This window comes from Ailuropoda melanoleuca, chromosome 13 (genome assembly GCF_002007445.2).
Source record: "Ailuropoda melanoleuca isolate Jingjing chromosome 13, ASM200744v2, whole genome shotgun sequence".
NCBI lineage: Eukaryota > Metazoa > Chordata > Mammalia > Carnivora > Ursidae > Ailuropoda > Ailuropoda melanoleuca.
Window position 1 is genome coordinate 6,220,122 of NC_048230.1, and position 24,469 is coordinate 6,244,590.

A 24,469-nucleotide genomic window follows, 5' to 3' on the forward strand; every position below is an offset into this window, starting at 1 on the left:
TCCTGACCCTGAGATCAAGAGTCACGTGCTCTACCCACTGAGCCAGCCAGGCGCCCCGTCATCCGCTGTCCTTTTACTTCTACTTTTGGCCTGTGCGCTAACGTTTACATTGTGTCGTCGGTGTTTTTATCTAGCCTGACGGTGTGCGTGCATTAGTGTGGTGTATTCTGTTTTCATTTACTGGTTGAGTTACGATCTTTGGTCTTCTTTTCCTCCTTTTTTTCTGTAGCTTTTTGGCTGATCGAAGCATTGTTTATTCCATTTTTTTTCTCCATTAGAGTTTTAGTAATACATTTTTAATTTTTAACTGCTGACTTTTGAAATGCTTCAACATGTTCTTGGAATGTAAGTGAGGTGGTGGGGAAAGAGGGTTTGGGGGTCTCCCAGTGGCACGCATGACCCCACTGTGACGGGCGTTTCCATTGGGGTCCAGGGTCTGGCCCAAAGCCTCACAGGCTTGAAAACCAGATCTTGTTGGCCCTTCCCTCACGCCTTCGGGACTTGAGGGCCACCCATGCCCACAGATTATCTGTAGATGGACAGGCAAAGCCAGAGTGCCGCTGGCTGACTTACAGTGAGGAGTGAGCTTGGGCAGCCCGCCTCTCCCTGTCGGCCTTGGGCTCCTGGAAGCTTGCTGTGATCAGAAGAGTGATGGGTGACCTTGGACACGGGGGAGCTGGTTAGAAGGTCCCAGTGGACATTGAATGATCTCAGGCTCCAGTGCCAGCTACGTCGGACCCCACAGCCTTGGGGCAGGCTGGCCACACGGGGCAGCCCAGACCCGACCCGTCTGGCCAGTGCCTGGGTGGACGCTGCCAGGGTCTGCTAGAGGCTCCCCCTCCCAGCCCCTTCCTGGGGAAATATCAGATCCCTTACTACTCAGCCCCTCTGCTCTGCCCCCTGTAATTTGCTTACCCCTTAGGGTCTTAGGTTAGCTGCCAGGGGGCTGTCGGACACCCTCATTTCTGAGTTTTTCTGGGAGCTACATCATACCCTCTCTTTCTGTGTCACTCCTGTGACCCTCCCTTAGCAGCAGCCACGTCTGTTGGGGGAGGGGAAGTGTGAGACTCGGGGGAGAGACAGTGCAAGAGTTGTGATTAAGAACAGGGAAAAGAAGGCCCTGCGGGCTTCCACACCCCTTCCACTGTGGGGGTGCGTACGGTAGCAGCCACTCCTTATCTGCCTGCTTTTGCTCTATGCAAATGGCCCGGGAGCTCTTGAGAAACTCGAGCGGTAGTTTCTCTTTCTCTTCTCTTCAATATCAGCCTGAGGTTCCACGGCCAGTGCGGGCCAGACCTGGGACCGAACCACGTCTCCCTGAGAGCCTCACTTCTCCCATCTATAAAACTGGCTGACTTAGGAGGCCCGTCCAGGGGCCAGGAAAGGAAGTGCATGACAGAGGGCTGGTTCCTGGCCACTGTCTGATCTGGCCCCTGGGGACGGGAACGTGGCAGTCTGTCCTGTCTTCTTGACGTTGGCCTCCCCCACCAGAGTGGGACGCTTGGGCTTTCATCTTACAGTATGTGGTCAGTCCCCAGGGCTGGCCAAGACGGGCAATAAATGAACTCTAATGGCTCGTGACCTGGTGCTCCCTTGTTTGGGGACCTTGACCTTGTTGGGGACCAGCCGGGGCCTTGCATCCAAGCCAAGGTTACTTCTGTTCCGAAGTCGAGGTTTAGGCATCAGCCTCCCTGTGTGGAGACTTACCTCCCCCTTTTATTCCCACCCTCGCCCCTTGACTGGCATCGGAGCCAAAACGTTATCAGCCGTTGTGGAGGACCGACCTGCCCTGCAGAGCAGGGCCTGCTTCCGTGCAGGGCTTGGCAGCCACCCACAGGCGGCGGGTGCAGCCCAGATCGCATGCTCACTCCACCGCTGCCGTGCCTGGACAGGTGGCTGAGCCGCAGTGGCGGCTCGGGGATCCCAGCCCAGGTAAGCCCGTCCCCTCTCTCTGGACCTGGGGGCCTTGGCAGCCATGAGTTACCTCCTTCATCTTCTGCTTCCTGTGGGCGAGAGCCAGTGGGACCGTGAGCAGGCCTGTCACTCTTCCTGGGCAGTGGACTGGCTGGGATTGTGATGAGGGAGTTCGTCCCCTGACCGCCCCCCCCACCCCCCCCAGAGACCAGCTCATCCTCACCCAGACAGCATCCTGGCTTCTCCCCTGCACCAGGCTCGGTTTGTGTCCACCGCCTCCCCGTTGCCCGCCCAGTACCTTCCCTGCAGTGGAGTTCCATGTGTGCCCACTGGTGCCTGGCTGCGAGGGAAGCTGGGATGTGCCCAGCGGAGCTATTTTTACCCAGCCCTGTCCCCACAGAGCTGTTCTTTGGCTCTGAGTTCCCGCCTGGGAAGCAGAGCCACTGCCAGGGCTGGGGGTGGGTTAGCTGGAGCCTCCGAGCCTCCTGGACTCCCTTGCCCAGGCGGTATCTCATCCTGACACTTACTAAAGTGTGTAATTCACATGCAGAGAGACCTTCCAAGAGAGTATGTAGAAGACGGACCTGGTAGGGAGAAGAGAGGCACCTGCACCTCTGTAACTTGCAAACTTCAGGCTTCCAGAAGCTTGAACCCGGCCTACTTCCACCTGGCGTGTCACTGGGGGTCAACGGGATAGCATCCCAGCAGGTTGGACAGAGGCCATTGGGCCTGGAGATACCCCTGCTTGTCTTATTTCAACACAGTGAAGACCATAATAGCTCAGATTTATTGATCCTTTTCTGTGTGTGTTTAGCATGTGTGCTACTTGTTTCCTGATGACTGTTAACTCCCTTCTGCAGATGGGGAAACAGGCCCGGGGAAGTTCAGGCCAGGTTGCAGAGCTGAGGGGTGAAGCTGGGGTTTGAACCCAGTCGGTCCTCCTCCCCAGCTCGCTCCCAGCAGCACTCTGCGCCCTCTCCTCTCTGCCATGTTCCCAGCATCCGTGAGGTATGAGCACTGTTCGACGTAGGTTCTCTATGGCAATCTTGCCAGCTGGTTATTTCCAGCCCTGTTTTTAGATGAGGCTCAGAGACTGAACAACTCATCCAGGGTGGCCCGGCGGCCGGTAAGCAAGCCGGGCGGGCACCCAGGCCTCGGGGTTGCCACAGTTGGGCCCTTCGCAGCTCCCCGTTCTGCCGCGCAGTGTGCTGCCACAGCTACTCGCCGCTCACCTGCCACGTGCCCCCTGTGGGGCTGACTGCTGGGGGTACAGACGCAGACATCCCCATGGTTACTCCCTTGAGGGCCTTCCTTCTCGCAGGGAATGTGCAAGTGGGGTTCTTTGGAGTCCGTGCCCTAGCTGCCACGAAAATGGAGTAGTGGTGTCTGTGACTTGGAGGTGGCGTCCCACTAAGGTCAGGTGGGGAACGGGGGAGGACCAGATGAAGTCCTCGTGTCTGGGCCCTGCCGCACCCCCCTCTGGGAGTGTGGACGGCAGGGTGTTGTTGACCCCTCTGAGGCTGGGATGCCCTCTCCCACCATGGGTATGTTTTTTTACCAGCCGTTGAATTCAGCCTGTGCCAACTTCCTACAGAGGAAGGGGTGACTTTGGGGCCCGCTGGCGGGTAAGTGCTGCTCTCACTGGAGGGGGGCTTCCCCAGGCAGGCTGTGTGCCTCTGGGTTCCCACGTCTAGCCAGGACCAGCTGCATCCAGTCCCAGGTGGAGACGGGGTGGGATGTGGAGGGGGGACACTGGTGATGCAGACCGGCCCCACCAGAGCAGCTGGATAGGGCCTGTTTCCCAGCTGCAGGCCTCTGATCTCTCTAGAAACCCTTGTTTCCGGTTATTCCCCAGGCCTAGCCTCTTGAGGAAGGCATACTTCCTAGTCTCCAAGCCAATAAGTAGTGGCCTTCTAGCACCTTCCAGCAACTGCCTTTGCTTTGCCTCCCTTCCTGAGGCGTTTGGGATCAGAGCAGGCTGTGCCCAGTTCTAGCAGCTCCCCTCCCAGGCCCAGTGCTACACCAAGCCCTTCCCCAGAGGGCCCAGAGGAATGGGAGGCCGGGTGAGGACATTCCCGAGGAAGGAGCAGTGGTGACAGGGCCACTTTTGTCCAGGACAAATGCCAAACCAGTACTGTCTGTCTGGACCAACCAGGGTATCTAGTTACTTTTCTTAGAGCTGTCTTTATATTATTTGAATTTAGGGGGCAACTACTAGAAATGGTTTTGAAGTCCTAAAAATTGTTACTTGCCTTGGGCAAGCAACAGTGGGTTGAATGAAAAGGTGTTCATGTGGGGAGGCGGCTGATTTTAAGAGAGAAGGCTGGCATGTTGAGAGTGTGCGTGCGTGCGTGTGTGTGTGTGGTGAGGGGGCGCTGAGGGGCCCTGACTTGGCATGTCAAGAGCCTGGCTTCCGTAGCAGGGACATTCCGGGGCAGCCCCCGCCCACTCTGAGCCTCATCTTCCCCACGTGTCAGACTAAGACTACGAGTCCTTCACCCCGGCCCGGTTCCCGTCCCGGAACTCTCCGGGGCTGCTGTCACAGCTGGACCACGTGCTTTCAGCTGTGAAGGGCCAGACAGATGGGCACCCTGCACGGGCAGAGGGTAAGATTATGCCTGAGGAAGTGGTGGTCTCGTTGGCAGGGAGTGACCCCCGTGGGGGCACCTGACCCTTCCTGCCCCACCTACAGCTGAGACAGGCCACTCTTTTCTCTCGGCCCCACTGTTGGGAGTGGGTATCTGGGACATCTGGTGAGGGGGGGGCCGCGGTCCCCACGCCCGTCTGGTGAGCTGGGTGTCTCTGGGCAGAGTGCCTGGCAAAAACCGGGCCTCTGTATCTCCATGTCCAAGGAGACAGACACGAATTAGCCACCCACAGGCCAGGCCGGACACCTGAGGAGCACGGCCCCTGGTCTCCACTTTGTGCCCTGCCTGCCTCCTGGGAGTGTGGTGGGCAGCGGCCTCCTTGCGACCCCTGCTGACCGTGCTTTGAGGAGAGGATAGGCACTGGAGGCTCACAGTCCCGTGCTGCCCGGCCACCAACTCCCATGGGGCCCCAGGCCAGTCACCAACCCCCCAAAAGGGGGGCAAGGAGACCCGACTCATGGGGCTGTGAAGACTGAAAGTGGCCAAGGACTCTTTTGTAAGCCCCAAGGCAGGCCGTCCTCGCAAGCGCTGACCTCCCCCCCCCTTTATGGCTCAGAAGTCAGGCGAAGGACCAGGGCATAGGCACCGCCCCTCTGGGAGGCCTACTCTCCTCCTGGGTGGTCTCCCCCCTGCCTGGCTTCTCTTCCAGTGTCCACACACGGGCCGGCGAGCTTCCTGCCGCGGGCGGGCAGCAGGCGGCATGGGCCGGAATGCTTGGGTTTCACACTTACTAATACGCACCTGTCATGCACGCTTTTCTCACTATCACCGTGAGATGGAAAAATGCGTGAAGCGTGGGTTGCCTCCCTGATAAATGGAACCAGGCCGGTGGTGGCCAGGGGTAGGTGGCCCTCCGCCTCCTGGCCAGAAGACTTCTGGCAGGCTGCTTTCTGAGCTCGTGAACACCCTCGCTCATGAACGGGGCCAAGAGTCACCTTTCTGAAGGGTTGTCATAAGCCCACAGAAGATTCTGTGTCAGCTCTCACCTCTGTCTCCAGACCTTGCTGACTGCTCAGTAAATGTTGGTTTCTCCTGGGATGCAGCGTCGGGCTTGCCGATGAGGGGACCTTGCTTAGGGTCCACAGCCCAGCAGTGTGGGGTTGGGTGAGCGACATCGAGGTGGAGAGGGCCGTGTGAACCCTAGGGGTGGCTGTGACACAGCCCCTTGGCCTCCGCAGTCAGGGCCCTGGCTGCCTGATGACGACTTGATTAGTCCGTGCGATGCTCAGCCTGAGTCAGACACAGGCAGGAGCCAAGCTCATTACTCGCTGTCTATACTTAGGCCAGGAAGTCTTGGTGGGGAGAGACCACCAGCAGCAGCAGGTGCTGGCGCCCCCCTAGCTGGGCCCAGCCAGGCCTGTCACTGACCACCTTCCTTGCATGTGCCTGAACCTGTTCTTGTCTGAGGTGCCCGGAGGCCCTTCCCAGCCTTTGTTCCATGACACCTCTTGCAGTCGTGGGGCTGCAGGGAGCACCTCTCACGCAGGGCTCTGCCGGCCCTCGCCAGGGAGCACACCCAAGAACCCCAGGAGTAGCTTCACATCTCGGAGTGGAGCAGATGGAAGCTGGGCCCCCCTTGGAGGTGGCAGCCCCAGGAAAGGGTTTGTAGAGGGCTGCCTCTCAGACTAGGTGCATTCCGAATAAAGCCAGAGCTCCTAACTCTGTAAGATGATTTTACCAAAAGGTTCAAGCAGATATTTGTCTTGCACTGACATGGCACTGGGCCGTGTGCTGGGCACTGGGGGCCAACCCCAAGCTCAGGTTCAAAGGGCCCCGTGTCCTCGCTCCCCAGCATGGCTGGGGTGGGCCACGGCAGACTGTCCCTCCCAGGCTGGAGCCACGTCTTGTGGCCGGGATTTATTCACCGAGGTCCTCCCGAGTGACACAGTGATCCTGTAAGATTCCATTGTCATTCTCAATTTACTGAGCAGAGAACTGCGGTTCTCAGAGGTCGCCTGACATGCCTGGAGTCATGGAGGGCAGATTCCTTGCTGCATCCAGCTTTGCTCGGTGGGGGGTCGTCATTCCTGGGGGCCATTCATGAAGGCTCGGCCCTTAACTCCATCACAAAGGCGTTGGGCTGTTTATGCAGACTGTGATGGGGACCCTGACGAGCTATCCAGGCATCCTGAGCAGTGCAGCCGGCCCCTTCTGCATGGGTGGCTGTCCCTGGGGTTGTGGCTCCTCACTGGGCTCTCATGAGGCAGCCGTTGTGAGAGGTCCAAGACCGATCACCTGCCAGGTATTCCTATTCTCAAGGTCCTGGGATCTGGGCCTCCGTGTTCCCCAGCCTCTGCTGTTCCTGGCCCTGCTGATGTCCTTGCAGTCTGATGAGGTCTGCTGAGCCCCAGGGAGCCAGCCTCACTCATACTGTCCCCCTCTGTCTTTCCCAGGGCAGCGAGGTGCCAGGCCCAACCTTTGCTGATGGCGAGCTCCTCCCCAGGGACCCCGGCTTCTTTCCCGAGGACGAGGAGGAGGCTATGACACTGGCCCCACCCGAGGGCCCCCCAGAGTCAGACATCGACAGCCCCATGGAGAGCACCCAGGGCCTGGAGGGCTCGGTCGCCGAGGAGAAGGACGGAGGGCTCGGGGGCCTGTTCCTGCCAGAGGACAAGTGAGTTAAAACTGTCGGGAGCTCCATGTATCAGAAAGTGGTGGTCATGTCCAACCCAGAGATTTGGGGAGCGAGGGGGGTTCCAGGATCAGTTGAACCGTGTGAAACTGTCAATTCTTCGTCATTTTTGACCTTCAAAAAAAAAGAAAAGAAGGCAATTTCCTATACATTTTCTCAGTGCAGGGCTTCTCAGACCCAAGTGGCTCTGGGAGTCAGGCTGTTCTCGGTGGTGTCTTTGGAGTTGTTTGTCCATTTTGCGTCCCGGGAGCAGTCCGTCAGTGGTACTGGGACCAACCGGCAAGGGACAAGTGGTCAGGGACCACAGACCTGTTGACCTTCTGGCTAACCATTTGCCACTTGGTCATTCACCTTTTTTGGGATCAGTCACGCGGAGGCAGCCCGCAGGGAGGGTCCGAGAGTTTTAGTACGATGTCTAGAAGAGAGAGCTGAGAGGTATGATGAATTCCACCCAAGGCGCTAAGGAACCTCAGGGCAGAGAAGTGAGTTTTGAAAAAACAGGGTGGAGGTTCTCAGAGACCGGGATCGCTTAAGGGCACGGGTGGAGAATTACTGCCTTAACCGGTTCCCTGCTTCTCGTCACCCAGTCAGGGGGCTGAGTCTGGAGCATGGAGTCCCTAATAGGTCAGAAAAATTGTCCCTTACGGGTGACAATACGTGGACACAACCTCACAATGACTAAAGGGGGGATCTGTTTGGCAGATGACAAGTTGTGCTCCCTTCTCAGGTTGCGTGCAGGGCTCCGCCAGCCCCGATGCAGTCACAGGCCACACCAAGGGGTCACCGCTGAGAGGCCTAGACACACGTTCTTTGCAGTGAGGCATCTTTGGGCCAGAAGTCCCCTCTGGAAACTAGGAGGAGCGCCTCACCTGCTAGCTCGCGGTTATTTATTTTAAAACCTCATTTCTTTCTTATTAGAGTCCAAACCAATTAACCAGAACTTGAAAAAGGGAGGAAAGGGAGAATGGAGGGGAATGACTGTGCTACTCTTCGTCCCGCCACCCAGACCCCAGCCCTGCGACCAAGGAAATAGTTTCATGCCCTGTTTTTCCTTATTCTGTAGACACCTTTTACTTTCTCCAGCTTAAGTTTTTATATGTAACTTTTATTTCATAGTAATTTTTCCATATTATTGCTAGTATTATTTACAAACCTTACAACAATTGGATAAGCTGTAATTTGATCATTAGTTTCCTAATCCATATTATAATTTTGCAACTGTAACTTAATCATTTAATTTGCTTATATTAGTGATATAGAACATATAATTTTATATATGTGTTATTATAATTTATTGTGACTTCCTGTAGGGAAACCATTGGGCGGGAAGCAGTGTTTTGCTGCTCTGGAGAAGCATTGGTTTGCACATCTCTTGTGCAGAAACCGTTTCTGTGGTGAGATGTTTTCCTTAGGACGAGGTCCCCAGAGTGTATTACCAGGTTGAAAAGCACAAACTCAGTGAGGCTTCTGATCTCTGGGGCACGGACTGACCACCAGGAAGGCTAGGCGGTTTCCCCAGCACGGGCTGCAGACAGGGCTGCGTTAACGGCCAGCCTTCTCTGACACCAAGGTCCCTGGGCCACACTCCGTCCGTGACCACGTCAGACCTCTCCACACACTCCACCACCTCGCTTATCACCAACGAGGAGCAGTTTGAAGACTACGGGGAGGGGGACGACGTAGACTGTACCCCCAGCAGTCCCTGCCCCGATGACGAGACCAGGACCAACGTCTACTCGGACCTGGGATCTTCAGTGTCTTCCAGGTGGCCCCGGGGGCTGGAATGGCATTTGGGGTACAAGGAGAAGTGGCAGGACCAACCCAACCTCGTCCCAGGGGGGTTCAGAGGGTAGAGTCCTAAGCTCCATGGGTTCTCCTGGGGTTTGGGGGTGCTGCCTCTGCACTCTGGTTGGGGGTCCCTCCTTCTATCTCGAAGAAGAAACAGAGTGAACCCACCTAGGAGGCTGCAGACTCGGGGGTCTTCGTTGTCTTGCTTCCTAGTAGAACCTTGGTGTTGAAGGGTCCTTCTAGGTGACCGGTACACCTTCTGGGTGACCCACACACCTAGTCGTTGCTTTCTTTGACATTAGCTCTCAGTTGCCATATCTGTCAAATGGGTACCGTTCGTTGGCTTCTTCTCCGAGAGTATTGAGGGAGGGAAGATCTGTTGCTGTATTTCTCCTTCCTCTGCCCCTAAACGCACACACACAAGGGTCACCACCGGTATTGCGGAATCCAGCAAAGTAAGCTCAGCAGGATGGAGTAGGGCAGCAGACTGGAGAGCGGGAGGTGATTTCTTTCTCTCTCTGAATCAGTGCGGGGCAGACTCCTAGGAAAATGCGGCACACCTACAACAGTGAATTACTGGACGTTTACTGCTCTCAGTGTTGCAAGAAAATCAACCTGCTGAATGACTTGGAAGCCCGACTGAAAAACCTGAAGGCCAACAGGTGAGGCCCCAGGACCCAGCAGAGGGATGGGAGGCTGGGGCTAAGCGGGGCAGGGCGAGGGGACCGAGTTGGGGAAGCCGCAGGCCAGGTGGCCCCACTCTGTCTTGGCAACGAGAGCACTGTCAGAGTGGGATTGATTCTGGGGAGCGCGTGTTTCTGCAACAAGAAAGTCAAGGTGCTTCTAGCCGGGACCAAGCTGATTAGTGAACTCCCTGCAGGGGGTGGGACAGAGCCCCCTGCTGCGCTTCGGTGTCTTGCAGCCAAGGCAGAGTAAGGAGTGGACTGGAGCCCCCTCTGTTCAATGACTGCCCTCTCTCTCTCTCTCTCTCTCTCTCTAGCCCTAACCGGAAGATCTCTAGCACAGCCTTCGGAAGGTAAGCCCCCCCTTGGGAGGCGGAGTTGAACGCTGTCTCCCATAACTGTGCTCCTACTGCCAGGGCGGCCAGCTCAGTGCCAACAGCTCAGACCCAGCCAGTGTCGGCCTGTGGCTGAACGCACAGAGTGGGTGAAGAGCCCCAGAAGTGCAGGCAGAGCCAGCAGAAGAGGTCTACTTCTAAAAGAGAAGGGCCATACTCCTCCCGGCCCCGCACCTTGCCCTTCCTGGCGGTGGCGCAGTTGGCCTCACCCCAACCCCCAGCTGTTGCAGCTTCAGGCGGGCCCAGCGGGGATGCCCCAAGAGACCCAGCCCATCTCACGGCCCTTGGTGGCCCTCCCTGCACTGTGGGGCCAGCAGCTGGACCAGCAGCTCCTGGGTTTCCCACTCACAGAGACTGGGGAGGAAGGAGGGTGCCCCGTTGGAGCTGGTCCCTTTGCTCCAGGTTATATCCTGCACAGCTGACTTCCTGGGACTTTCAGAATCCCACCCTGGATCTCAGGATCCAGGTTCTCCTGCAGACTGGCCCAGGGCTCTGGGAGCTGCCGGCAAGCGCCCAGTCTCTGGCTCGGGAGCAGGGCTGGGGCAGGAGAGCCCATTGGCAGGGACGCTGGCTGCTGCCTGGCAGGGAGTGGGAAGTGGGAGCCTCTGGAGAATGGTAGCTGGGTTTTGCCTCCGGCAAGAGTTCCCCAAGCAAGTGCTTGCTGTTTGCAGACCTGCCGGGCCCACTGCCCCACCCCGTCTGGGCGGGCCTCCTTCCCTCTGAGGTCTCCCCAGGTCCCCAGAGGTGCAGCAGGAGCAGAGCGGGTTTGGTGGGCGGGGGCTGAGTCTCGGCGGGGAGGCCTCAGGAGGACCCTTTGCCAACCCCTAAAGAGCCAGTCTACCTCCGGCGCGGTTATGCAGCTGGGGGGAGGTCGGGGCTCATGTGCCCACTCTGGTCCCTGGGTAGTTGCTGGCTGGAAGGCCAGCCTGAAGAGGGAGGTGAGGCAGCAGGGCAGAGCCATGGGGGACTGGCCGTATCTGCCAGGGCCTCTGGAGGGGTGGAGCGCGCACCTGCTGACCTCTGAGCTGGGTGATGTCTTGAGTTCAGAGGTCAGGCAATCCTCCCCTGACTGGATGCAGACCGCCTCCGGGGATGGGTTCCTGGCCCCCTCCCCAGTGTAGTGGGTGGGGTGGCTCCTCTCAGCCCATAGGCTGCCCAGAACCCTGGTTGCCAGGGGGCTGGCCTCTGCAGCCACCCGCTTCCCCACCCCCGTGCAGGCAGCTCATGCATAGCAGTAACTTCAGTAGCAGTGACGGCAGCACCGAGGACCTGTTCCGGGATAGCATTGACTCCTGTGACAACGACATCACGGAGAAGGTGGGGCCTGGGAGGCTGGAGGACGGGCTTCATGTGTGCATGCCCCCTGGGGGTTTTGGGGAGCGCGCCAGCAGCTATCTGGGGGCCTGGGAGGCGGAGACCTTGTCCTTGCTGCTGATGAGGTGGGGGTAGGCGGCCCCGATGACGTGGGCACACACACCCCGCCCTCACCACCCTTCATACACAGTCACTTGGGGGGCCTGGCCGTCCATCCCATGGTTTCTGCTTCTCCGTCCTGTAGACTCAGAGGTTTCCTCCACCCCCAGCTCTGCCTCCCTCTTGCAGGTGAGCTTCCTGGAAAAAAAGGTGACCGAACTGGAGAATGACAGCCTGACCAATGGGGACCTGAAAAGCAAGCTGAAGCAGGAGAACACACAGCTGGTGCACAGGTTGGGGCTGGGGGCTGGCTTGGGGGGCCCCAGCTGTGGCTTGGGAACAGCTGGCGATCTCTGTTGGGAGGGCCCCTGAGAAAAGCTGGGGGAGGTCACCCGCACGTCTTGTCCCTCCCCTCTAGAGGCTCTGATACATCAGCCCCTTGCTGCGTGGCCCTGCCCCTGCATGACACCCAGAACTGGTCTCTGGAGACTCAGAAATGGGTTGGAACTTGACCTTGACCCACAGGTCTGCAGCCCTAAGGGGGGTGGGTCTAAGGCAGGAGGTGGGATCCACTCTCCTGTTTCTCTCACCAACAAGGGTGAGAGTCTGACACCCCCGCCCCCCGCCGCCTTCTGGGGACAAGGTCTGCAGAGGGAGAGGCTGGTGGAAGGGTCTAGGCGGAGGCCTGCTGAACGTGACTGTGGCAACGTAGCGCACGTTGAGTATCGTGGTCCTCACGGGACGGCGTGACGCTTGCTAAACTGGTCCCCAGCCGGGGTCTGGTCCTCAGCCACGTAGGGCCCAAACACGGGTTCTCTTGGACACCCCCAGAAGGTCAACCTCCTGGAGGGACTATTACCGGTGAAGTGTGCCCACACTGCTCTGCCAGCTAGGCTGTCAGTGGGACCTGGCTCTTTCCTGGGTCTGGCATGCTCAGGGCCATTATCTAAGGACTTGCCTGTTTTTGGAATCAAGGTGGCCAGCAGCTGAATTGCTGGTCAGAGGGTAGTGGCCAGGGGGGAGGAGAGCAGAAAGCAAAGCAGAGGCCCGAGGGCTGCTTCATGCGGCCACGGTGAGGCCTGCCATCCTTCCCCGTGCCTGGCCTGGGAATGCCACCTTCTCGGGGCAGCCTTGCTCCCCTCTGGACCAACCTCCAGGTCTTGCCCTGGGTGGTGAGCTTGGCTGGTCCACCTCCCTTTACATACTATGGTGTCCCGAAGTCACGTCAGTGGAGCTGCTGACCCCCAGGCCTGGCAAACAGGCTGCCACTTCCCCCAGCGGGGCTGTTACTGAGCCAGGGTCTTGGGGCCAGGGGCTCCCGTAGTCACAGCCAAGGTTGGGGTGGGCAGACAACAGCCACGAGAGCCGGCCCTGGACTGGAAAGCATACCCCTCTCCGCAGGGTGCATGAGCTGGAGGAGATGGTGAAAGATCAGGAGACCGTGGCCGAGCAGGCCCTGGAGGGGGAGGTGCGGCGGCACCGTGAGGCCTACAGCAAGCTGGAGAGAGAGAAAAGCACGGAGATCGAGCTGCTCAACGCCAGGTGGGCCCCTGCCAGGGACGGCCGGGCGGCAGGACAGGGCCTCTGCACAGAGCCGTCTGCCCTGGGACACACCCTCCACTCCTTGTCCAGACCTGCGGCACTATTCCCACTGTACAGATTGGAACACGGAGCCTGAAGGAAAGCCCCCTGTTCGGACAGTTCTCCACTTGGTACCCGAGCACTGGGCTTGTTTGCCGGGAAGGACGTAACAGAACCTTGCTAGCATTGTTCATACTAGGTACAACTGGCAACAACGCACATGTCTGTCCACAAGGGAACAGGTGGAAAAACTGGTCCTGCCCCTGTTCCTGGGCTGGGTCTACTGTCCGAGCTCAGAGCTCCCCCTGCTGTCAGATGCTCCCTGACCCTGAACACCTGGGTGCACTGACCCTGGGCCCCAGGGGCCAAGGTAAATGGAAAAGCGGGGCCCGGTTTCCTTCAGGCTTCCGGACCGCAGGGACAGCTGTGGGAAGCTGAGGCCAGCAGAGAGAGGAGCACTGACCTGGGAATCTGGGTTTGTTACCCTTTAGCTCCATGACTTTGGACCTACTGTGTCCCTTCCTGGGCCTCCGTTTCCCCATCTGTCGTCCCTCCCTTCCTGCCCCCCAGAGTGACCGTGAAGGCAGGTAAAGGCCGCGATGATGTCCCAGGCCTGCCCTCACTAATGACCCAGGCCAGCGAGGCCCCCTGGAGGCCAGCTGGGTCCCTGGCAGAGAGGACCGCTGCCCAGTGGAGACCAGGAGGCCATTGCTCCAGGAAGAAAGTAACAAGTGGGAAGGAGAGGGAATGTTCTGTAGGAATCAGTGGCAGAAATGGCCCTGTGCTGTTCTTGTGCAACTGACAGCCCAGCTCCCCTGCCCTCTTCTCAGGTCATTTATGATGACCTGGGCACCTGCGCTTTATCTGCTCGTGGAATCCTGTTAGCATGGCCCCCTGTGAACACTAACACAGAGGATTGGGACCGTCAGAACCAGAGCCTACAGATGTGTCCGAGGCGGCTGCCGGGCAAGCCGAGCGAAGAGCCTGGAGGAGATGCCGAGGGGAGAAAGACAATCAAATATTGCCATTGCTTTCTGAATATGAGTTCTAACAGGAGGGCCTGGCCACAGCCAGCCACAGCCAGCCACAGGAGGACTTCCTCTCTGTTTAGCAGAAAAACATCCCCCGTGTTGTTTCAGACTCGAAGGATGTGTGCAAAAAGAATCCTATGTTCTTGCTCACAGATGAGTGTTTAATTTTATCAAAAACATAAGGATGATCGTTCAGCATCTTTACCATTTCGCCTGGGATGACAGGAAGCTCAAAGCTGTACTATCATCTGGAATAACTATTCATATTCTCTCACTCGCTCTCTGTTGCTTTCTCCCTTCCCTCCTCCAGGCAGCAGGGAATCGCTGCAAGTTGTCCGTCTATTGTAAGATCACCTCTGTTGCTGACATTTTTGTCTTTCTCCTTTCCCCAGGGTGCAGCAGCTAGAGGAGGAGAATGCCGAGCTCAGAACAACAGTGGCCCGGCTCAAGGCGCAGACGGAGAAGCTGGATGAGGTGAGCGGCAGGTCTGGGCGTCTCTCAGACTCGGATCTTGAGCTGAATCCACAGAGAGGCCATGTTGGCCACAAAGGCCTTTAGCTGCTAGTTTCTGGAATTCTAATAGAATTGCCCGCACAGCAGCAACAACAACAGGCACTAAAGTATGAATAGTAATTTGTCTTCCTATATTTCTGATTTTCCAAAATTTTTTTATTTTTTATTTTATTTTTTTTTTTAAAGATTTTATTTATTTATGTGACAGAGAGACAGCCAGCGAGAGAGGGAACACAGCAGGGGAGAGGGAGAGGAAGAAGCAGGCTCCCAGCCAAGGAGCCCGATGTGGGACTCGATCCTGGAACGCCAGGATCACGCCCTGAGCTGAAGGCAGTCGCTTTAACCACTGCGCTACCCAGGCGCCCCTCCAAAATTTTTTAGAGTGAATGTATTTTCTTATATAATGGGGGAAAACAATACTAAAAAAGAGAGAAGGAGGTTGGCTTCCGTTCGGCTGCACCTGATTCAGGTTTCATCCAGCACCACTGAAGGACCTCAGAGGCCTGCCATTTTTCAGCTGTGTTTCTTTCTAGAATCCTAAGGGACCTGGCTGTTTCTTTAAGCCGTGACTCAGGGGGCTTTGTCCAGGGGGCTGGCCGGATTGCCCTTTGGTCGAGGAGGCTAATGCAGACCCCCACCGAGTCCCCGGGGCGTAGCGAGCCTCTCTGGGAACTCTGTGCCCTGACCGGTCCCTCCCCCACCCCCAGGAGCGGCAGCGCATGTCCGACCGGCTGGAGGACACAAGCCTGCGGCTCAAGGATGAGACAGACCTGTACAAGCGTATGATAGATAAGCTGCGGCAGAACCGCCTGGAGTTCCAGAAGGAACGGGAGGCGACGCAGGAGGTGGGTCCCGGCCGGAGATGGGGGCACCAGGGCTCCCTCCCGCAGCCCCGCCGCCACCAGCCCGCCTCTCTCCCACGCAGCTCATCGAGGACTTGCGGAAGGAGCTAGAACACCTGCAGATGTACAAGCTGGACTGCGAGCGGCCCGGCAGGGGTCGCAGCTCGTCCTCTACCCTGGGCGAGTTCAGCGCCAGGGCCCGCGAGGTGGAGCTGGAGCACGAGGTCAAGCGGCTCAAGCAGGTGGGCCCAGGGAGCCTCCGTCCCCATGGGGTGGGTCTCCTCTGAGGACCAAGAGCTGTGGCGCCGCCTTCACCGACCGGCGGGGCTGCTCGGCCCCCACCTCGCTGCTCAGCAAGGCGGCTTCCTCTGGGCTGCGTCCGATGCGGACCCCAGGCCCTTTCCTTGGAGTCCATACAAAGACCCCGCTCTGCTCTCCTCGGTGATCGGGTGGAGAGCAAGACTCTACCCCATTGCAAATTGGTGTCTTGCTGTGTCGGGTTCTCCCTGAAGCAGACCCTGAGCCCAGGGTTCCATTTCAAATGGTTCCCGGGAGCCCCCCCCATGATCGGAGACCAGTTGGGGGAAGTGAGGTCAGGCGGGGCAGAGACCGAGCAAGGGAGTGCTGGGGAGTGAAGCCCCCATGCAGCCTGGCCTGGCCCCGGAGGCGGGAAACGGCTACATAAGTTAGAGCCCTGAGTCGGCTTCACCAGCATCCCACAGCAGTCCCCAAAGCCCAGCCCTTCCTCATGCATGACGGGGTGCCCAAAGTCCCAGGTGTGAGCAGTTAGTTAGACTCGAGGCAAGCACTAACACATGGTGCTGGCCCGTGGGGTCTGGGCAGGCCACCGGGGGGCCACCTGTACTCAGGAGTAAAAACGCCCCTGGAAAGAGTTTTCCTGCAGCAGGATTCCTGAACCTAGCTCCGGGAGGAGCCTGGATCCCGCCTGCCAGCCCAGAGACCCCAGAGCATCACTCTGCGTGGAGGGCTGGTGTTGGAAAAGGAGCCACCCGATGGGCCGTGTCCCCACATGGGGCCTCAGGAGCTCCTTTTGGGCTCACCCACCCCCGGGGAGGAAGGGTAGCCAGGAGCCCTGCACCTGTCTGGAAACTCAGTTCCCCTGAGCAGGCCTATAACTCCTTCTCAGGACCCCATGACCTCCCTAGACCCAGGCCTTCCCCCTAAGCCTGGCGGAGGCCACGTCATCTATGGCATCTTGAGTTGGCCGTGGCACACACGAGGGGAGGGTACTGGTGGGAGTCAGGAGACAGTGAATGCCGAGAAGTGGGTTCTGGTGGGTTCTGGTGGGTTCTGGACGCTTCTGGGAGCTGAGGTTGCCTTGTCCTGCTCCACAGGAGAACCACAAGCTGCGGGACCAGAATGATGACTTGAACGGTCAGATCCTGAGCCTCAGCCTTTATGAAACAAAGAACCTCTTTGCCACCCAGACCAAAGCCCAGTCTCTGGCTGCAGAAATAGACACAGCCTCGCGCGATGAGGTAACGTGCCCGGTCCTTCTTGCTTTGGAGCCTCGGCCCCTCGTCTGTGAGTCCTGTCCCGCTCCCATGTGCGGTGATGACAAGCCCCAGGCCGCCCCGAGCGGGAAGAGCAGACCAGAGCCGTGAGGGACTCTGGCTGTGGGTGGACTTCCATCCGTTCCGATTTCCTGCATGTGCCGGGGGAAGCCTGGCTTTGGGAACGGAGTGGAGCTTGAGTCTTCACTCTGCCAGAAACATGCCAGTTGATCACCGCGCTTCCATCAGTAGGTGGTGCAGGAGAGGCTAGAGCTCCTGTCCCTCAAGCCGAGAGGGGAAGGACCCCAGCCTTCCTTGAGCACCTGCTTGTAGCGTATCTTCTGACAGATGGAAGGCTTCCCGGACGCTTCCATGTTACAGATTGGGAAACTAGGACACAAGATCACCCAACTTGTGGGGAGCGAAGCACCCAGGTCTCCAGAACCAAAGTCCATTCTTTCTGCCCCATCAGGGTGTGGTTATAAAGACCAGGCCTCCAAGATGCCCTGGTAACATTTTAACATGAATCATAACAAGTCCCTGAACCCCTTTTCCTGTGCTTGGGACACAGAGCTAAGAGCTGGCCCCTAGTCTCAAAGGGCTCCAGCGTGGGGGCAGGGCCAGCATTTCATCCTAAAGGACATGTCAGGAATGGACCCGCACAGGGGGAGTGGCAGGGCCAGGGTCGGGGGCGGTGAGGGGGCCATTTCAGGTAAAGGAAACCTCTAGAAGCCTTAGGAGTCTTAGGGCCGGGGGAGTTTGGATGTCATCTTGATCATAAATGTCTTTGGCCAGTGTTCACAGCCTGTACCAAGTAATTGCTCCTGCATGGGTCCCTGCACAGACCAGTTGAATCCACATGCCTGGGGGCGAGGCCCAGGCGTGTGCACGGCCCGCACTCCTTAGGTGTGAGCTGTCGCTGCTTTGGCTTGTTTCTGGCAGCGGAGTGCTGAGGTTGGTCCTGGGGCCTGCCTTGCCCATTGTCTCCTGAGCCCCTCGGTCTTTGGGCACCGGCTCGCAGCTGGGAGTCTGGGCTCCCTCTGCACCGGAGCCTGGGCCCGGCCTCTGACCTGCCTCTCCCATTCCCTCCAGCTCATGGAAGCCCTGAAGGAGCAGGAGGAGATCAACTTCCGGCTGAGGCAGTACATGGACAAGATAATCCTTGCCATCCTGGACCACAACCCCTCCATCCTCGAGATCAAACACTGAGACAAGGGCTGGCTGCAGAGCGGCCTTGGGGACCCTCAGACCCCCGGACCCTGGGACCAAGGGGCAGACCCTGCTTAAGGATGCCACCCAAGCCGGGCCACACACACACACACACACACACACACACACACACACACACACATACACACACACTGTAAATGTATCTCTGGCCACCATGTCATGTGTACTGGTGTGTATGTGGGGGAAGCCGTGCATTCAGCAAGGGGTGCGCGTGGGGCTGTGGGGGTGGGTGACATCTGTCCCGTTCCTGTCCACGCTCTGGGTGGCCCTCGTGCAAGGGCGGGTGGTCCTGGAGGTGGGAGGGGCAAGGTTCCTGTAATAACAAGAACTGGAAGATTGTGTTTCAGAGACTGGATAAAAATGATTCTACCTCTGGGGAGAAGGATTAAAACACGCTCTAGGGAGATGGGCTCTTTCACCCCACCCCGTTCCCTCTGGGAGTGGGAGCCAATTTCTGATCTTGCCCAGGAGCTCAAATGCCTGGCAGCTGCATCCTCCCCAACCTCTCTGGCCACCTTGGAAGCCTAGGTGCTCAGGCTCTGAAAGGATGAAGGGGCCGTCCCGGAGCCCCTCCCCGGCTGGCAGCACTCCCCCCGCCCCACGATCCTCATGCACTGTGTGTCCAAAGGACTCGGGCTCACAGAGGAGCTGGCCTGGGGCAACCTTTATTCTAAGAGTTCTTGGTATTTTTAGCGTTCTCTGTACACTTCCCCATCCCCGCTTACCTACCTCTTTCTGTTTTAAGACCGTGAAAAATAAGCAGCATTTAACTTGGGTGTACAATGAAGGGATTCAAAGGAAGGAGACGGGGGGGTCAGGGGTGTCTAAAGTATGTGTTGGCATTGGGCCTCCAGAGACCTGCTTCTGAGAGAGGAGCGCACTCCCATCCCGGTTCGTTTCCTTCCCATCCCAGTTCGTTTCCTTCCCTCTGGCGGCATTTTACAAGAAGAGAAGAGAAGCACGGAGGGACTGTTTCCATGGCATCAGCTGGCAGGGACTGGGCAGCAAGGCCCGTTCTCCGCACAAGCCTGGGGAGTCTGAGTTGTGGGTTTGGCTGGGGGCGGGGGGCGAGGCCTCCGGTTCCGACTTTTAAAAACACTCTTGCATTCCGTTCTCGGCCCAGCGATGTGTGCTGGTGAGAGAGCTGGGACGTTGTCGGAAACCGTAGTCCCCATCCTCAGTGGCACGTGGCAGAAATGCATACTCCGGATTTTTATTTTATTTTTTTATTTTTTTTATTTTTTTAAAAGATTTTATTTATTTATTTGACAGAGATAGAGACAGCCAGCGAGAGAGGGAACACAAGCAGGGGGAGTGGGAGAGGAAGAAGCAGGCTCACAGCGGAGGAGCCTGATGTGGGGCTCGATCCCATAACGCCGGGATCACGCCCTGAGCCGAAGGCAGACGCTTAACCGCTGTGCCACCCAGGCGCCCCATACTCTGGATTTTTAATGTGATCTTTTGTTCTCAGCAGCTGGGAGTAGATAGGGTACTTTGAGTTTTCCAGTTTCTCTCAGTGGTACATGGCTTACAACTCATTTCTTTAATCCAAATATATGTAAACATGTATGGTCTTATTTTCCCCCTGCAGTTTCTCTTGCCTTGAGCAATTCTGGTGTAAAAAGGAAAGTTTGGGCATGTTGGGGAGGGGCCTGGAGGGGTGTTTGCAGAGAAGAGAGGACAGTAGGGGGTGAGGAGGGGCTTGGGGACTTGGGATGCATGTTCCCTGTTCACCAAGGCAGGGCTGTAGCCGGGACCAGTCTTCACTCCAGGCCAGTTAACTTCTGCTGCTGTTGGATCGCGTGATTTCTCTTTCAGCCTCAGCCTATGTGTGGGATTTGTGTCGTGCTGCAGATAATGGGGCTGTGTTGTTCCAACCCAGGGCTTTGGGGTCACCCACCCCAGGAAGATGAGGGCCAAGGGGTCAGTCTTCTGAGAGTGTCTCAAGCCCCTAAGATGCTGGTGTCCTTGGGCTCCTCTGGGGTCTGAGAAGCAGCAGCAGTAGAAAGAAGGCAGGAGGATGGGTCTCTTGAAGATTTGCTAATAGGCGGGAATGGCCCCGAATTAAAGGAAGGGAAAGAAGACATATCATGACTTGGCCTTGGTCTGGATTTTATATTGGAAGGAGTCCTGCGGAGGCCAGCCAGATCAAGGTCCTGGTCCGAGGGGGACTCGCCCCAGGAGTGCGCATTTTATGTGTAAAACTTTCTGTGCTCTCTAGCTGCATTGATATGGAATTCCAGAGAAGGCCCCAGAGGCCTGGGTTACACAGTCACTGTGGGAAGGAATTAATGCTTTTGTTGAAAAGGGGTGGAAAAAGAGGTCAGCTTGCCATGTTTTGCTGCCCCCTTCCTGAAGGGGGCGCCACGGGAGCGGCCTCCCCCAGGAAGCCTGAGTCTGAGCCTGAGTCCCCCCTAGGGACCTGGTGCTGTCCCTGGGGACTCTGGGAGAGGGCTGACTTTAAAATGACACTAAACTCCATGCTACGCAGGGCTCAAGTGAAATCCAACCTTCTTTGGCCAAAGTCGTCTTCTAAAACCTAGGCTGTCATTCTAGTTGGCTTTTAAAGATCATGCGTTTTTAACTGCTCTTCCACACGTGAAAGCTAGCCTGCGGGAGGCCCCTGCTGCCAGGGTCCCAGCCCCATGGCCCCAGTGAAGGTTCCAGAGCGGTCCTAACTCGGGGCAGGTGGGGCTGACCCCGCGCCCTTCCTGGGCTTCCCCCTCCTTTGTCTGTTGCCTGATCTACCTGCCGCTGTCAGGTGGGTACACACGATGCCGAGCACAGTGTGCCTGTCGGAGACAAAACATAACTCCTAGTAGAAGTTACGTTCCATGCAGTACTCGCGACACATTCAAAATGGGGAGATTTTAAGAGTTCTGATACCTGGGCGGAATCCCCAGAGGTTCGGATTTTGTTTTTGCGGGGTGTGTCCCCACTACTGGAATGTTGGAAGAACTCCCGAGGTGATTATAGTAGAACTGAGTGCCCGGGGTGCGTTTTGTTTTGTGTTTGTTGCTGCTAAACCTGGCGACTCTACCCAGTGGGGATTCGTATTAACTCTTCCAAAGTCGAGAAGTGTTTTGGGGGCACGCGGAGGGGTTTCTACAACAGACCCACATTTTATGCAGCACTTGGCTATCCTTACATTCAACGGGGAGCCAAACAAAATTGCCGAATCAGTGAGTGAGCTTTATAAAGTTCTAGTAAAAAAAAAAAAAAAAAAAAAAAAAGGGGCATATATTTTAAACTTCGAATTGGCCCAGTTAGACAAATTATTTTAAGTTTGTAGATTCTGAAAATTGTCAGAGGGAAATTCCTTTATTTTGCCTTTTATTTCTCACTTACTACACACAGCTCAAGAACCGTCCCAAGGCACGTGGATCCGAAACAGTGGTTTTCCACTTGGGCTGTGCATTGGAATAACCTGGGGAGATTTTTGAAATTCTGCTGACTGGGCTGAACCGCCCGCCGCCCCACCCCAAGATTCCAGTTTAATTGGTGTGGGTGTGGCCCAGGCATCCAGATGTTTAAAGAGCTCCCCAGGCCATGCTGATGTGGAGCCCAAGGTGGAGACTAGAAGGTTCCCAGTCAGGGATGGAAGAAAGCAGGGGTGGAAATGGCTGTTGGTTGGTTAAGCCAGGTGCTACCTTTTAAGTGGAAGTGCTGGTGGCTTTGATGGATGGTGAGAAGTGAGCAGATCCCTCACCCCAGGATGGGAGGCCAGATGCCTTCAGGAACTGGTATATCCACCCGTTTCCCCCCCACCCCAGCCAGGGGGTTAGCAAACCTGAGTGGGCACGTATCCACCTGGTGCCCATGGCGTCGCCCACGGGCCCATTCTGGAGTGAGAGTAGGACGGAGTCAAGGGTTGGGGAAGGGCCATCCCCCTGAGGCAGCCCCAGAAATAGTCCTCTACTTGCACAGCTGAGCAGGGGGGGACTCGGGCTTTGTGGGTTTTGCCTCTGAGCTGTTTTCAGGCTGGTCGGAGGAGCATCACCCCAGCCCCTCCACTGTTAGTAGGCAAACCAGCATCCCGGCGCAGGTCCCGGAGGCTCCGGGCACTAGTCTGCTGGCAGGTCTGGGTCCGGTAGTCAGGAGGGCACCGTTTTGGTGCTTTTGTTCCCATGAGGGGCTTCATAACCAGCAGAAACCCGCAGGGGCCAGTGGGGCCTGGAGGCTTTAGGGAGAAATTAAGCCTACTTTTCGTGCTCTGTGGCTGTGTGTGTGTAATGCATTAGCAAATTCGAACCTAAAAGCAGGGGTGGTTTGGGGAGGGTCTCCATGCCAAGGAAATGACTGTTTGCCTGGCAGGTCCACAGTGACTCTCCGAAAGCGCTAAGGAGGGTTTTAGGTTGAGGACTCAGTGTTGGCATCCTCCCTGGCCGTTCCTCCTTTGGGACTAGGGCCGCCCCTGTAGGGCAATGCTTCAGGCTGGTGGAGACTGAGACATATCTGCTGAGGAGCGGTAAGCCAGAGGGGCCACGTACCCCCAGGTGACTTCAAGCCTGTTCCTTTCCTTGACCCACTGACCTTAGGGACCTTCTGGGCCTGCCCTAGCCTCGTGGCAGAACAGCTCTAAGGCCCTTCTGCCACACTCTGCTGCCTACCTGAGAAAATGAGCCACCTTCTGGAAAGATTTCTAAAAGCATAGACCCTGAAGTGGGATGCCGTACAGCACTCTGATCTTGTAGGCTCCTCTCTCCCTGTGGCTGTAGGGGAGGGCTGTCTGCCCTGAGCCCCCAGCAGGAGGGGGCTGAGAATGGCATGCCATGGCCGCCCTCACTGGATGTGAGTGCTGCGGCCGGGGGAGACTGCGCCTCCTGCTGGGCCCCTGGGGGTGGGGGGGAGACTGCACCTGTTGCTGGCCCCTGGGGGGGACGCTATGTCTCCCTCTGGGGCCCTGGGTGCGTGGGAGGGAGACTGTGCCTCCTGCCGGGCCCCTGGGGGGGTTTGCGTCTCCTGCATGGTGGGGGGCGCCCTCTGCTTTGCTGTGCTGCACAGGCTGTGTTTTGTCTGCATGGTTTGGGGTCGTTGTCCTTGTGCCTTTTTTCTTCCCTGTCACCACTGTACAGGAGTTTCCATGTCCCCACGGCCCCATTTCTACATCCTCTCGTTTCCCCTGGTCCTTCCAGAGCCCTGTAAATGTGTACATAGTGTCCCACTCGGTGTCTGCGTGCCTCCACCACCACGCCCAGTGTGCTCCCAGGCCAGGCCTCCCGCACGTTGATCCACTGGGAGAGGCTCTGCCTCCCCTCTGCTCGCTCAGCCTTGCAGATTTGGTAATTTTGTACAGAACTGTCTGCATTATGGTCTTAGGCTTGGGGGGCTCGGACCCACTTGGCCCCTCGTGCAGCCTGCAGCTAGTTTAGAAGCCTCGCACACCAGGAAAGGGGAACTTTGTGTAAAGCACCTTCTCCCACCAACCTCTTTCTGTATTGGTGTCAATATTTCTGGAAAGCAGGACTCGCCTTCCTCACCGTGGGCCCCGGCCCGGGCAGGGACACATGGGTCTGCAGCAGTGCCCTGGCCCCGGGGCAAGCTCCAGCAGTGGGCCGCCTTCAGGACTGCCGCTGCCTGGTGTCTCGAACAGCCTTGGACTCCAAGTGGGCAGAAAGAAGAGGCTTCGGGTGCTGCCCCAGCACATCATGAACAACTGCCGAGCTCTTCCTCTTCCACCCAAGGTGCTCAGGCCCGAGTGCCGTTAATTCCCCGACTGCGGCCTGGGCCGCCCCGCCGCGGGACCCTGCCGGCTCCCTTCATTCCAGCTCTTCCTGCTTGCCCGGCTGGGTCTCCTGGGGCCCAGATTGGCTAAGCCGCACCTGTGGCCTCATGCCCAAGGGTGGGTTAGATGGCTTTGACTCTGTGGGAGTCTCCTTGAGTCTCACCCCAGGGGCTTCGGGGCTGGGGTGAGACCACCACCTCCAGGCCCCAGGGAAGGGAGAGGGGGGAGGCCCAAGGCTGCGTCCCAGGGCCTCCAGCTCTCTGCCTCCTCCCTGCTTCTAGCCAAGAAGGAGCAGGCTGTCCAAGGTAGGCTCCTTCAGGAGCTCTCATGTACAGACCGAGGTGTAAATAAACAGTTTGCTTTTCTTGCCTGACTTGATGGTGAGTTTCTGTGGTTGGGGGAGGGAGGGTGGAAGAGGGGGAGACCGTCGTCTTCAGGAAGAGCAGGGGTCACCCTGCAGACCCTCGTTTTGGCCTGCGGTCCCTAGGAGAGGAGATGCCGATCCCCAAAGCCCCCGAAGCACCACCATCTCCACCCCAGGGCTACGATGTTCAAAATCT

At 57.5% G+C, this 24,469-nt stretch overlaps 1 protein-coding gene across 3 annotated transcripts in view; it reads left to right on the forward strand.

Annotated features, from left to right (window-relative positions):
* The window catches only part of RAB11FIP4 (RAB11 family interacting protein 4), an 80,688-nt gene extending 56,414 nt beyond the window's left edge, over positions 1 to 24,274 (forward strand). For 2 of the 3 annotated variants that reach the window (XM_019803673.2, XM_034640567.1), the window contains 12 exons: positions 6,956 to 7,176; positions 8,765 to 8,959; positions 9,510 to 9,644; positions 9,983 to 10,018; positions 11,278 to 11,377; positions 11,663 to 11,766; positions 12,875 to 13,015; positions 14,478 to 14,559; positions 15,306 to 15,443; positions 15,524 to 15,682; positions 16,796 to 16,939; positions 18,047 to 24,274. In XM_019803673.2, the coding sequence (XP_019659232.1) occupies positions 6,956 to 7,176; positions 8,765 to 8,959; positions 9,510 to 9,644; positions 9,983 to 10,018; positions 11,278 to 11,377; positions 11,663 to 11,766; positions 12,875 to 13,015; positions 14,478 to 14,559; positions 15,306 to 15,443; positions 15,524 to 15,682; positions 16,796 to 16,939; positions 18,047 to 18,163 (1,572 nt within the window). In that variant the 3' untranslated portion in view covers positions 18,164 to 24,274. Of the gene's footprint in view, positions 1 to 1,380; positions 1,933 to 6,955; positions 7,177 to 8,764; positions 8,960 to 9,509; positions 9,645 to 9,982; positions 10,019 to 11,277; positions 11,378 to 11,662; positions 11,767 to 12,874; positions 13,016 to 14,477; positions 14,560 to 15,305; positions 15,444 to 15,523; positions 15,683 to 16,795; positions 16,940 to 18,046 lie in introns of those variants that run through there. The other variant, XM_034640568.1, reaches the window with a different exon arrangement.
* The last annotated feature ends 195 nt before the right edge of the window (positions 24,275 to 24,469 follow it).